The sequence below is a fragment of the Ostrea edulis genome, chromosome 4 (assembly GCF_947568905.1).
Source record: "Ostrea edulis chromosome 4, xbOstEdul1.1, whole genome shotgun sequence".
Taxonomy (NCBI): domain Eukaryota; kingdom Metazoa; phylum Mollusca; class Bivalvia; order Ostreida; family Ostreidae; genus Ostrea; species Ostrea edulis.
In genome coordinates, this window is record NC_079167.1 from 84,162,343 (window position 1) to 84,177,196 (window position 14,854).

Genomic DNA, 14,854 nt, shown 5'->3' on the forward strand with positions numbered 1-14,854 from the left:
GTTGTGGACAGCAATTATAACCATTGTGGACAGTAATTATTATCTGTTGTGGACATTAATCATTACCTGTTGTGGACAGTAATCATTACCTGATGTGGACAGTAATCATTACCTGATGTGGACAGTAATCATTACTTGTTGTGGACAGTAATTATTACCTGTTGTGGACAGTGATTATTATCTGTTGTGGACAGTAATTATTACCTGTTGTGGACAGTAAATATTACCTGTTGTGGACAGCAATTATAACCGTTGTGGACAGTGATTATTATATGTTGTGGACAGCAATTATAACCATTGTGGACAGTAATTATTATCTGTTGTGGACAGTAATCATTACCTGTTGTGGACAGTAATTATTATCTGTTGTGGACAGTAATCATTACCTGATGTGGACAGTAATCATTACTTGTTGTGGACAGTAATCATTACTTGTTGTGGACAGTAATTATTACCTGTTGTGGACAGTAATTATTACCTGTTGTGGACAGTAATCATTACCTGTTGTGGACAGTAATTATTATCTGTTGTGGACAGTAATCATTACCTGATGTGGACAGTAATCATTACTTGTTGTGGACAGTAATTATTACCTGTTGTGGACAGTGATTATTATCTGTTGTGGACAGTAATTATTACCTGTTGTGGACAGTAATCATTACCTGTTGTGGACAGTAAATATTACCTGTTGTGGACAGTGATTATTACCTGTTGTGGACAGCAATTATAACCATTGTGGACAGTAATTATTATCTGTTGTGGACAGTCATTATTACCTGTTGTGGACAGTAATTATTACCTGTTGTGGACAGTAATCATTACATGTTGTGGCCAGTAATTATTACCTGTTGTGGCCAGTGATTATTACCTGTTGTGGACAGCAATTATAACCGTTGTGGACAGTGATTATTATCTGTTGTGGACAGTAATTATTACATGTTGTGGACAGTAATCATTACCTGTTGTGGACAGTAATTATTACCTGTTGTGGACAGTAATCATTACATGTTGTGGACAGTAATCATTACATGTTGTGGACAGTAAATATTACCTGTTGCGGATAATAGTTGTACTCTATGTCCATTGGTGGTGAATCATAACCTGGCCATCGCTTTACCCGCTCTCCCGCCAATCGATTCTCTTGGTCACAATCGAAAGGGAGATAACTCTGGCTCACAGATTGTGACAAACAATTCTGGTTGGTCAATTTACATCTGTTTGACTGTGTGAGTCCCTTTCCATTCCATGATTTTGTACTAGGTGTGTTGGGACCTCTACTATGACTGTCCTTCCTTTGATGTGGTGTTGTGACTTCTCTCTGATAGTCAGACAACCTTAGGGAACCTTGTGGTTCTCCTGAAATTAGAAAGTCTTTCTTTACAGTTTCAGACACCATTTGGTAGGTGGTGCAGTGTGGGTTTATGATTTGTCTTGGCACCACTTAATGATGGCTTTGACACAAAGAATGTGATGGAGAGGACAAAGTAGAACCTTCATTACCAACAAACTCTGAAATAAACAGTCTTGTATTAAATGTGCCAACTCCATACTCCCATGCTCATAACAAATTATGTATTTTCACACAGATAAGTTACTTATTGGGAGGGGGGGAGGCAACCCTGGATAATCTATTTAAGAGATAATGATAACGTTTTCGTGTATATTTCGGGATAACCTTCGAGGTCGAGAGATGTTTTGAAATATAAAAGCTGAGGCTTTTATATTCCAAACAACATTTCAAGACCAAGGAGGTTATTCTGCAACATACACAAGAACAAGAGCTTTATTTCTATTGTATTACAGCTCAGAAATATACAGCTCATCATTTTCCTGTATAGCTAAGGATTAGGTCACTGTGACGTCATGGCAGTTTCCGAAACAGCCTAAATTGGGTTTTTTTGCTGACGAAAAAGATGAGATGGTAGGGGTATTCTAAATCTATTAAAAATATTTGAAGTATCTAGTTTGATGTTAACAGATTATATCAATGCTTTGTTCAAGAAAAACTTGTCTGTGCATCACCATGTTTACATATGTATCAGCCTCAGAATGCAGATGATTGGTTTATTCTGAATGACAAATGTTCTTAAGTCATTTATGATTTTGTTTTACAACATATATTAATTGATTTTTATGATATTATGAAATTGAATCATTAGTCATCAACTTTATTGTTACATTAGCAAAACTAGAAGTGCAAGCGAGATGTGTATCAATTTTCTAATAATCAGTTAATATGTATGAAGGTATATTGTAGAATACTGACTTCGACATTCCTTTGATCTTTGCAATAACCATGGTAGAGTCTACATTATATATATGTGTATCAGGGGAGGATCCAGGAATTGTGTTGGGGGGGGGGGGGCAACTTTAAGAGGCAGGGGGTCTGAGGGCCGCCTTGAGCTCCTGGATCTTACAGCATTTATAGAGCTTGAAATATGACTCCTATGTAGTCATTTTTACTATTTTCTGTCATTTTTGATAGAGGGAAATCAATAAAATGACACAAATTTGGGGGGTTTTGGAAAAAATGTAAATAAATAAATGTTTATTCGGTATATACATACATACAAACATAAATACGAAGAATAGCCCATCAAAGCTCGAAAGCTTATTTCCAATGGGGTCCTTTGATGCACAGATGTTTGTGCTAGGGGGTTATTTAAGTGGAAGGAAACCCATGTGTCCAAGCGGGCGACCGCCACACCCTCTTACATACAACCACTGCCGATCACAGGAATCAAACTCGAGTTGCAGCGGTGAGAAGCGAGAGCACTACCTCTGCGCTACCCGGACACCCAATAAAAGTAATTCAATAAATCAAAAGATTTTGTTATTTATTACATACTATAGACTCTATAGGTAACACAAGACTTCACAACGTGAGGGTGAACGGTTTGAAATACTTTGGGAGTGAGGGTGAATGGTTTGCCATATGTTGGGAGTGAGGGTGAATAGTTTGCAATACTTTGGGAGTGAGGATGAATGGTTTGCAATACTTTGGGCGTGAGGATGAATGGTTTGCAATACTTTGGGAGTGAGGGTGAGTGGTTTGCAATACTTTGGGAGTGAGGGTGAGTGGTTTGCAATACTTTGGGAGTGAGGATGAATGGTTTGCAATACTTTGGGAGTGAGGATGAATGGTTTGCAATACTTTGGGAGTGAGGGTGAATAGTTTGCAATACTTTGGGAGTGAGGGTGAATATTTTGCAATACTTTGGGAGTGAGGGTGAATAGTTTGCAATACTTTGGGAGTGAGGGTGAATTTGGGAGTGAGGGCAAATGGTTTGCAATACTTTGGGAGTGAGGGTGAATGGTTTGCAATACTTTGAGAGTGAGGGTGAATAGTTTGCAATACTTTGAGAGTGAGGGTGAATAGTTTGCAATACTTTGAGAGTGAGGATGAATGGTTTGCAATACTTTGGGAGTGAGGGTGAATGGTTTGCAATACTTTGAGAGTGAGGGAATGAGATTATCATGAATACGGGATATTGGAACTAGAAAACTTTGGAACTCTTTAGAAAAAGAAGTTACGAAAATTATGCATCACTTGGACAACTCTTGTATACAAAATAGTGAGGCTATGATGACTCATTTCTGATACAAAAATATCTGCTTGGTTTGAAGGTTATTTTTTAGAATGTTGCAAGTGAATGCTGTAGAATGAAAAACATGAATTATTGGATTAAATTTCTGATGTTTCGTAGTGGATTAAACCCCTCCAAAAAGTATATTTCCTCTACTGTATACAGGTATGTGGATATTTGATTAATGAATTTATTTTCTCGAGTCATTAAAACAAACCAACCCCTATGAAATGATATAAATGATCACAATTTATAATTTGCATCGATCTCCAGACATACATGCAGAACATGTAGCCCAGCCCCCCCCCCCCCCCCCCCCGACATGTGATGTACTTATCGTGTTATCATATACAAGGTTTGTTATTAGTAGATGCAAAGATCGATTTATTAGCTGGTCACTTGTTATAGTGGCGATGAAAGGTAGTAGAAATGCAAGGTTGAGTTGATGTATTAGAAATCATACATGTACTGAAGAATACGATTTTGGGGTTTGTGCAGAACTGCTTTTTTTTATTTTTATTTAACGGCATCTTTTTTCTCCATTTGCCCCCTCCCCCTTATTTTTCAAAAATGACGCTAAACGGTGCCTGAACTCACTATATCTAACACTAATTATAAATAAGTGCTTATATACTGAAAGTTGTCCAAATTAATGCAGAAAACGTAATCTTGTTGGGCATACTAAATATTACAACCGCGACGGAATCAAAGACAAAATAATGGTTCCGACATTCTGTATTGTGTGGATATTTCTTGTATGGGAATTAGTATTACATTTTGATTTACACACACTGTACAAACTTACCCGCGATTTGTGGTTGTCAGAGATATTAGTTTTATTTACACACACTGTACAAACTTACCCATGACTTGTGGTTGTCAGAAATTGATGTTGGTTTTATTTTCACACACTGTATAAACTTAATTACCCACAACTTATGTCCGTCAGAAATTGATGTTGGTTTTATTTTCACACACTGTATAAACTTACCCGCGACTTGTGTCTGTCTGAGTGGCCTTGCCAGTCCAATGCTAACTTTCCTGGGTCCAGCTCTGCGAAACATTCTGTCATTTGAAGACAAAACTGCATGCTTCAATAATTGTCGGGTCGTAGCAACAACATTGTCCTGAAAATCCTGACATGTTGGAAGTGAACTGTCAAAGTCTACACTCTCCAGTTGATTGTTTTCTGCACTGGTTTGGAAAGCATCAAGAGTGCAACCCTCTTGATCATGTGTTTTTGAACTACAATCACTGGTATTACAGTTGTACAATTTTTTTCCCATTTGGTTTGGTATAGTAGAATTGCTGTCATTTTTAACCTCTACCTCAGGATCAATGAAATCATATTGATCATGTGTTTTTGAACTACAATCACTGGTATTACATCTGTACAATTTTTGCAGTTGGTATGGTATAGTAGAATAGGTGTCATTTTTAACCTTTACCTCAGGATCAATGAGATTACAGGCGGATGTTACCTTGTCATCAGTACAAGTTTCTCCTGTCCCACTATCAGCCATCTGTTCCTGAACTTGTCTGTCAACCACTCTTCTGAGTTCCTCCAGGTAACAAATGTTTTCCTCCTTGAGTCCTCTTTGAGCGCGAACAAATTCGTTTGCAGACTTGGAGTGGGCGCTAGTTTGAGAGAGAGGGGTCACCTGATCTTTTTCACGGTTTGAGATCGACTCCCAGCTACTCACACTTTCCTCTGGGAAATTCTTCTGACAACCTTCTCTAAATGTGGAAGGTTCCTCCTCCATGTTTGATGGTGGTGAGAGAGAGGTAGGATCATCAATTTCTTGTGCCACTCCCCCAGCCTCTACTAGAACCTCTGGTGGATTGCTTTCAGACTTGAGCTTCTTCAGACCTTTGTAAAACATCTGTATAGGGAAATAAATCTGAATTCTGCACTGTATGTGTACCTATTTTCACATATGTAAAACTTGGTGCAACCGAAACTGACACAGTATCAAGCATTATCTTGATTTAGTGCAACTCTGTTTTACAATAGTAGATAAATAGAGAACTTCATAATTCAGCATAACCACATTAAAATCAGCATGCTTGCTTCAGTTACAAATGTGCTTAAATATGATTCTAGTTAAAATTGATATACACAAGGTATACAGTTTAATAAAATATACACCAGTCTTTGAAATTAAGCCCGATGACTGAGCCAGTAAAATCTGGGTCAGGCTACCAAAAATTATTGACGTGCAGGCCCAGTGGGCCAGTGCATATTTCCGGTGGGGATTATGATTTTTTGGTATTAAGTTGCAATTCCTGGTAAGAAATCGGTGAAACAACCAGTTCTTACAGAGGAAGAGAAAGTTGGTGCTAAGAAGAAGTGTGAGGAAGCAAAGCGATAAAGAAAATGTCAGCATGTTTGGCAGAAGAACTGGCCTAGCTTGAATACAATAACGGTCTCGTATTTTGCATCTAGTGCGGAAATGAAAATGTTGCAAATTGTAGGTTCGTGTCTGGCTCGGATAATTTTAGAATTGATTCTGTAAGTGAACACGAAAATAGTAAATCGCGTAAACATTTTGCCACAATGTAAAAAACATAAGTGGCCACCTCAGACGTTCAGAATGTGTGAGCATTAGTTAACAACCCTATCTTTTACTTTAATTAGGATGGGAGTGATAATGAAGAATTAGAAGAATTAGAATTGGAGGATTCTGTAGAACCTGACTGAAATGACAGAGTTAGAAGTTGAAAGAGACATTGAAATCTTGTCTTAAACTTGTATTGTAATACTCAATAAAAATGTTTAAACTTGAAATTTCGAATCATGTTGAAGCATTCTTACATACCATTTGGGCTAGTAAAATTTAATTTGGGCTACCAAATTTTGCACTTATACTTGCTCGATGGGCTTGTAGTAAAAAATGTTAATTGCAAAGACTGCTACATTATAAAAGTTGGGAGACTTTGTCACATGTTAAAACATTAATCAGTGCTATGGGTTGAATAGCAAAGTTATCTGTTGATCAGATTATGTATGTCTCCTGCATTAATCCAGAGATGAACTGTTCTGCCAGTGTCATTGAAACAGACCTGAATGATTCTCCGTGGAACATTGCAGAAAAGTCTGGACAGCTGAGTTGGGTGAAGGTCCGTGATAGACTGTAGGGATAATATCTGTAGCATCTTCTGAGCACTGAAAACAATAAATGTATTGTAACAGAAATAATCGAAATAGGTCTGAGAAATCATTTAAATTCATGTGGGCCATTTTTTTCATGGTTTTTCAAGATTTTTACAATTTCATGGATCTAGTTTCTGTGTAATGAAACATTATATAAATTGTGTGTTTCATTGTGGTTTGAAATTTATAGAATGGGGTACCCTCAAACTGACAAATATTGAGCCCCCCCCCCCCCCTACCTGAAATCTAATGATTCCACAGTATAAAAAGTATTTTTTCAAGAAATTCTATAGACAAAACAGAAGTGCTTTAGTAAGCATGCCTAAATGTACCACAACACATAATAACAGTACACTATACCAGTGTTACAACACACATAATAACAGTACACTATACCAGTGTTACAACACACATCATAACAGTACACCGTATACCAGTGTTACAACACACATAATAACAGTACACCGTATACCAGTGTTACAGTACACATAATAACAGTACACTATACCAGTGTTACAACACACATAATAACAGTACACCGTATACCAGTGTTACAACACACATAATAACAGTACACTATACCAGTGTTACATCACACATAATAACAGTACACTATACCAGTGTTACAATACACATAATAACAGTACACTATACCAGTGTTACAACACACATAATAACAGTACATTATACCAGTGTTACATCACACATAATAACAGTACACTATACCAGTGTTACAACATACATAATAACAGTACACTATACCAGTGTTACATCACACATAATAACAGTACACTATACCAGTGTTACAACACACATAATAACAGTACACTATACCAGTGTTACATCACACATAATAACAGTACATTATACCAGTGTTACAACACACATAATAACAGTACACTATACCAGTGTTACAACACACATAATAACAGTACACTATACCAGTGTTACATCACACATAATAACAGTACACTATACCAGTGTTACAACACACATAATAACAGTACACTATACCAGTGTTACAACACACATAATAACAGTACACTATACCAGTGTTACAACACACATAATAACAGTACACTATACCAGTGTTACAACATACATAATAACAGTACACTATACCAGTGTTACAACACACATAATAACAGTACACTATACCAGTGTTACAACATACATAATAACAGTACACTATACCAGTGTTACAACACACATAATAACAGTACACTATACCAGTGTTACAACACACATAATAACAGTACACTATACCAGTGTTACAACACACATAATAACAGTACACTATACCAGTGTTACAACACATATAATAACAGTACACCGTATACCAGTGTTACAACACACATAATAACAGTACACTATACCAGTGTTATAACACACATAATAACAGTACACCGTATACCAGTGTTACATCACACATAATAACAGTACACTATACCAATGTTACAACACAAATAATAACAGTACATTATACCAGTGTTACATCACACATAATAACAGTACACTATACCAGTGTTACATCACACATAATAACAGTACACCGTATACCAGTGTTACAGTACACATAATAACAGTACACTATACCAATGTTACAACACAAATAATAACAGTACATTATACCAGTGTTACAACACACATAATAACAGTACACTATACCAGTGTTACATCACACATAATAACAGTACACCGTATACCAGTGTTACAACACACATAATAACAGTACACTATACCAGTGTTACAACACACATAATAACAGTACACCGTATACCAGTGTTACAACACACATAATAACAGTACACTATACCAGTGTTACAACACACATAATAACAGTACACCGTATACCAGTGTTACAACACACATAATAACAGTACACTATACCAGTGTTACAACACACATAATAACAGTACATTATACCAGTGTTACAATACACATAATAACAGTACACTATACCAGTGTTACAACACACATAATAACAGTACACCGTATACCAGTGTTACAACACACATAATAACAGTACACTATACCAGTGTTACAACACACATAATAACAGTACACTATACCAGTGTTACAACACACATAATAACAGTACACTATACCAGTGTTACAACACACATAATAACAGTACATTATACCAGTGTTACAACACACATAATAACAGTACACTATACCAGTGTTACAACACACATAATAACAGTACACTGTATACCAGTGTTACATCACACATAATAACAGTACACTATACCAATGTTACAACACACATAATAACAGTACACTATACCAGTGTTACAACACACATAATAACAGTACACTATACCAGTGTTACATCACACATAATAACAGTACACTATACCAGTGTTACAACACACATAATAACAGTACACTATACCAGTGTTACATCACACATAATAACAGTACACTATACCAGTGTTACAACACACATAATAACAGTACACCGTATACCAGTGTTACAACACACATAATAACAGTACACTATACCAGTGTTACAATACACATAATAACAGTACACTATACCAGTGTTACAACACACATAATAACAGTCCACTATACCAGTGTTACAATACACATAATAACAGTACATTATACCAGTGTTACAATACACATAATAACAGTCCACTATACCAGTGTTACAATACACATAATAACAGTCCACTATACCAGTGTTACATCACACATAATAACAGTACACCATATACCAGTGTTACAATACACATAATAACAGTCCACTATACCAGTGTTACAACACACATAATAACAGTACACTATACCAGTGTTACAACACACATAATAACAGTACATTATACCAGTGTTACAACACACATAATAACAGTACACTATACCAGTGTTACAACACACATAATAACAGTACACCGTATACCAGTGTTACAACACACATAATAACAGTACACTATACCAGTGTTACAACACACATAATAACAGTACACTATACCAGTGTTACAACACACATAATAACAGTACACCGTATACCAGTGTTACAACACACATAATAACAGTACACCGTATACCAGTGTTACAACACACATAATAACAGTACACTATACCAGTGTTACAACACACATAATAACAGTACACCGTATACCAGTGTTACAACACACATAATAACAGTACACTATACCAGTGTTACATCACACATAATAACAGTACACTATACCAGTGTTACAACACACATAATAACAGTACACTATACCAGTGTTACAACATACATAATAACAGTACACTATACCAGTGTTACAATACACATAATAACAGTACACTATACCAGTGTTACAACACACATAATAACAGTACACCGTATACCAGTGTTACAACACACATAATAACAGTACACTATACCAGTGTTACAACACACATAATAACAGTACACTGTATACCAGTGTTACATCACACATAATAACAGTACACTATACCAATGTTACAACACACATAATAACAGTACACTATACCAGTGTTACAACACACATAATAACAGTACACTATACCAGTGTTACAACACACATAATAACAGTACACTATACCAGTGTTACAACACACATTATAACAGTACACTATACCAGTGTTACATCACACATAATAACAGTACACTATACCAGTGTTACATCACACATAATAACAGTACACCGTATACCAGTGTTACAACACACATAATAACAGTACACTATACCAGTGTTACATCACACATAATAACAGTACACTATACCAGTGTTACATCACACATAATAACAGTACACTATACCAGTGTTACAACATACATAATAACAGTACACCGTATACCAGTGTTACAACACACATAATAACAGTACACTATACCAGTGTTACAACACACATAATAACAGTACACTATACCAGTGTTACATCACACATAATAACAGTACACTATACCAGTGTTACAACACACATAATAACAGTACACTATACCAGTGTTACAACACACATAATAACAGTACACTATACCAGTGTTACAACACACATAATAACAGTACACTATACCAGTGTTACAACACACATAATAACAGTACACTATACCAATGTTACAACACACATCATAACAGTACACCGTATACCAGTGTTACAACACACATAATAACAGTACACTATACCAGTGTTACATCACAAATAATAACAGTACATTATACCAGTGTTACATCACACATAATAACAGTACATTATACCAGTGTTACAACACACATAATAACAGTACACCGTATACCAGTGTTACAACATACATAATAACAGTACACTATACCAGTGTTACAGTACACATAATAACAGTACACTATACCAGTGTTACAACACACATAATAACAGTACACCGTATACCAGTGTTACAACACACATAATAACAGTACACCGTATACCAGTGTTACAACACACATAATAACAGTACACTATACCAGTGTTACAACACACATAATAACAGTACACTATACCAATGTTACAACACACATAATAACAGTACACTATACCAGTGTTACATCACACATAATAACAGTACACTATACCAGTGTTACATCACACATAATAACAGTACACTATACCAGTGTTACAGTACACATAATAACAGTACACTATACCAGTGTTACATCACACATAATAACAGTACACTGTATACCAGTGTTACAACACACATAATAACAGTACACTATACCAGTGTTACATCACACATAATAACAGTACACTATACCAGTGTTACAGTACACATAATAACAGTACACTATACCAGTGTTACATCACACATAATAACAGTACACTGTATACCAGTGTTACAACACACATAATAACAGTACACTATACCAGTGTTACAACACACATAATAACAGTACACTATACCAGTGTTACAACACACATAATAACAGTACACTATACCAGTGTTACAGTACACATAATAACAGTACACTATACCAGTGTTACAGTACACATAATAACAGTACACTATACCAGTGTTACAACACACATAATAACAGTACACCGTATACCAGTGTTACAACACACATAATAACAGTACACTATACCAGTGTTACAGTACACATAATAACAGTACACTATACCAGTGTTACAGTACACATAATAACAGTACACTATACCAGTGTTACAACACACATAATAACAGTACACCGTATACCAGTGTTACAACACACATAATAACAGTACACTATACCAGTGTTACAACACACATAATAACAGTACACTATACCAGTGTTACAACACACATAATAACAGTACACTATACCAGTGTTACATCACACATAATAACAGTACACTATACCAGTGTTACAACACACATAATAACAGTACACTATACCAGTGTTACAACACACATAATAACAGTACACTATACCAGTGTTACAACATACATAATAACAGTACACCGTATACCAGTGTTACAACACACATAATAACAGTACACTATACCAGTGTTACAACATACATAATAACAGTACACTATACCAGTGTTACAACACACATAATAACAGTACACTATACCAGTGTTACAACACACATAATAACAGTACACTATACCAGTGTTACAACACACATAATAACAGTACACTATACCAGTGTTACAACATACATAATAACAGTACACCGTATACCAGTGTTACAACACACATAATAACAGTACACTATACCAGTGTTACAACACACATAATAACAGTACACCGTATACCAGTGTTACAACACACATAATAACAGTACACTATACCAGTGTTACAACACACATAATAACAGTACATTATACCAGTGTTACAATACACATAATAACAGTACACTATACCAGTGTTACAACACACATAATAACAGTACACCGTATACCAGTGTTACAACACACATAATAACAGTACACTATACCAGTGTTACAACACACATAATAACAGTACACTATACCAGTGTTACAACACACATAATAACAGTATACTATACCAGTGTTACAACACACATAATAACAGTACATTATACCAGTGTTACAACACACATAATAACAGTACACTATACCAGTGTTACAACACACATAATAACAGTACACTGTATACCAGTGTTACATCACACATAATAACAGTACACTATACCAATGTTACAACACACATAATAACAGTACACTATACCAGTGTTACAACACACATAATAACAGTACACTATACCAGTGTTACAACACACATAATAACAGTACACTATACCAGTGTTACAACACACATAATAACAGTACACTATACCAGTGTTACAACACACATAATAACAGTACACTATACCAGTGTTACAACACACATAATAACAGTACACCGTATACCAGTGTTACAACACACATAATAACAGTACATTATACCAGTGTTACAACACACATAATAACAGTACACTATACCAGTGTTACAACACACATAATAACAGTCCACTATACCAGTGTTACAACACACATAATAACAGTACACTGTATACCAGTGTTACAACACACATAATAACAGTACACTATACCAGTGTTACAACATACATAATAACAGTACACCGTATACCAGTGTTACAACACACATAATAACAGTACACTATACCAGTGTTACAACACACATAATAACAGTACACTATACCAGTGTTACATCACACATAATAACAGTACACTATACCAGTGTTACAACACACATAATAACAGTACACTATACCAGTGTTACAACACACATAATAACAGTACACTATACCAGTGTTACATCACACATAATAACAGTACACCGTATACCAGTGTTACAACACACATAATAACAGTACATTATACCAGTGTTACAACACACATAATAACAGTACATTATACCAGTGTTACAACACACATAATAACAGTACACTATACCAGTGTTACAACACACATAATAACAGTACATTATACCAGTGTTACAACACACATAATAACAGTACACTATACCAGTGTTACAACACACATAATAACAGTACATTATACCAGTGTTACAACACACATAATAACAGTACACTATACCAGTGTTACATCACACATAATAACAGTACACTATACCAGTGTTACATCACACATAATAACAGTACACCATATACCAGTGTTACAACACACATAATAACAGTACACTATACCAATGTTACAACACACATCATAACAGTACACCGTATACCAGTGTTACAACACACATAATAACAGTACACTATACCAGTGTTACATCACAAATAATAACAGTACATTATACCAGTGTTACAATACACATAATAACAGTACACTATACCAGTGTTACAACACACATAATAACAGTACACCGTATACCAGTGTTACAACATACATAATAACAGTACACTATACCAGTGTTACAATACACATAATAACAGTACACCGTATACCAGTGTTACATCACACATAATAACAGTACACTATACCAGTGTTACAGTACACATAATAACAGTACACTATACCAGTGTTACAACACACATAATAACAGTACACCGTATACCAGTGTTACATCACACATAATAACAGTACACTATACCAGTGTTACAGTACACATAATAACAGTACACTATACCAGTGTTACAACACACATAATAACAGTACACTATACCAGTGTTACATCACACATAATAACAGTACACCGTATACCAGTGTTACAACACACATAATAACAGTACACTATACCAGTGTTACAACACACATAATAACAGTACATTATACCAGTGTTACAACACACATAATAACAGTACACTATACCAGTGTTACAACACACATAATAACAGTACACTATACCAGTGTTACATCACACATAATAACAGTACACTATACCAGTGTTACAACACACATAATAACAGTACACTATACCAGTGTTACAACACACATAATAACAGTACACTATACCAGTGTTACAACACACATAATAACAGTACACCGTATACCAGTGTTACAACACACATAATAACAGTACACTATACCAGTGTTACAACATACATAATAACAGTACACCGTATACCAGTGTTACAACACACATAATAACAGTACACTATACCAGTGTTACAACACACATAATAACAGTACACTATACCAGTGTTACATCACACATAATAACAGTAC

The 14,854-nt window shown here is 35.3% G+C and overlaps 1 protein-coding gene across 1 annotated transcript in view; it reads right to left on the bottom strand.

Annotated features, from left to right (window-relative positions):
* The window catches only part of LOC125669198 (uncharacterized), a 56,401-nt gene that overhangs the window by 16,490 nt on the left and 25,057 nt on the right, over positions 1 to 14,854 (bottom strand). The window contains exons 21-23 of the mRNA XM_056161514.1: positions 6,651 to 6,753; positions 4,579 to 5,470; positions 1,052 to 1,356 (exon numbers count right to left, since the gene is read on the bottom strand). Of these exons, the coding sequence (XP_056017489.1) occupies positions 1,052 to 1,356; positions 4,579 to 5,470; positions 6,651 to 6,753 (1,300 nt within the window). The remainder of the gene's footprint in view (positions 1 to 1,051; positions 1,357 to 4,578; positions 5,471 to 6,650; positions 6,754 to 14,854) is intronic.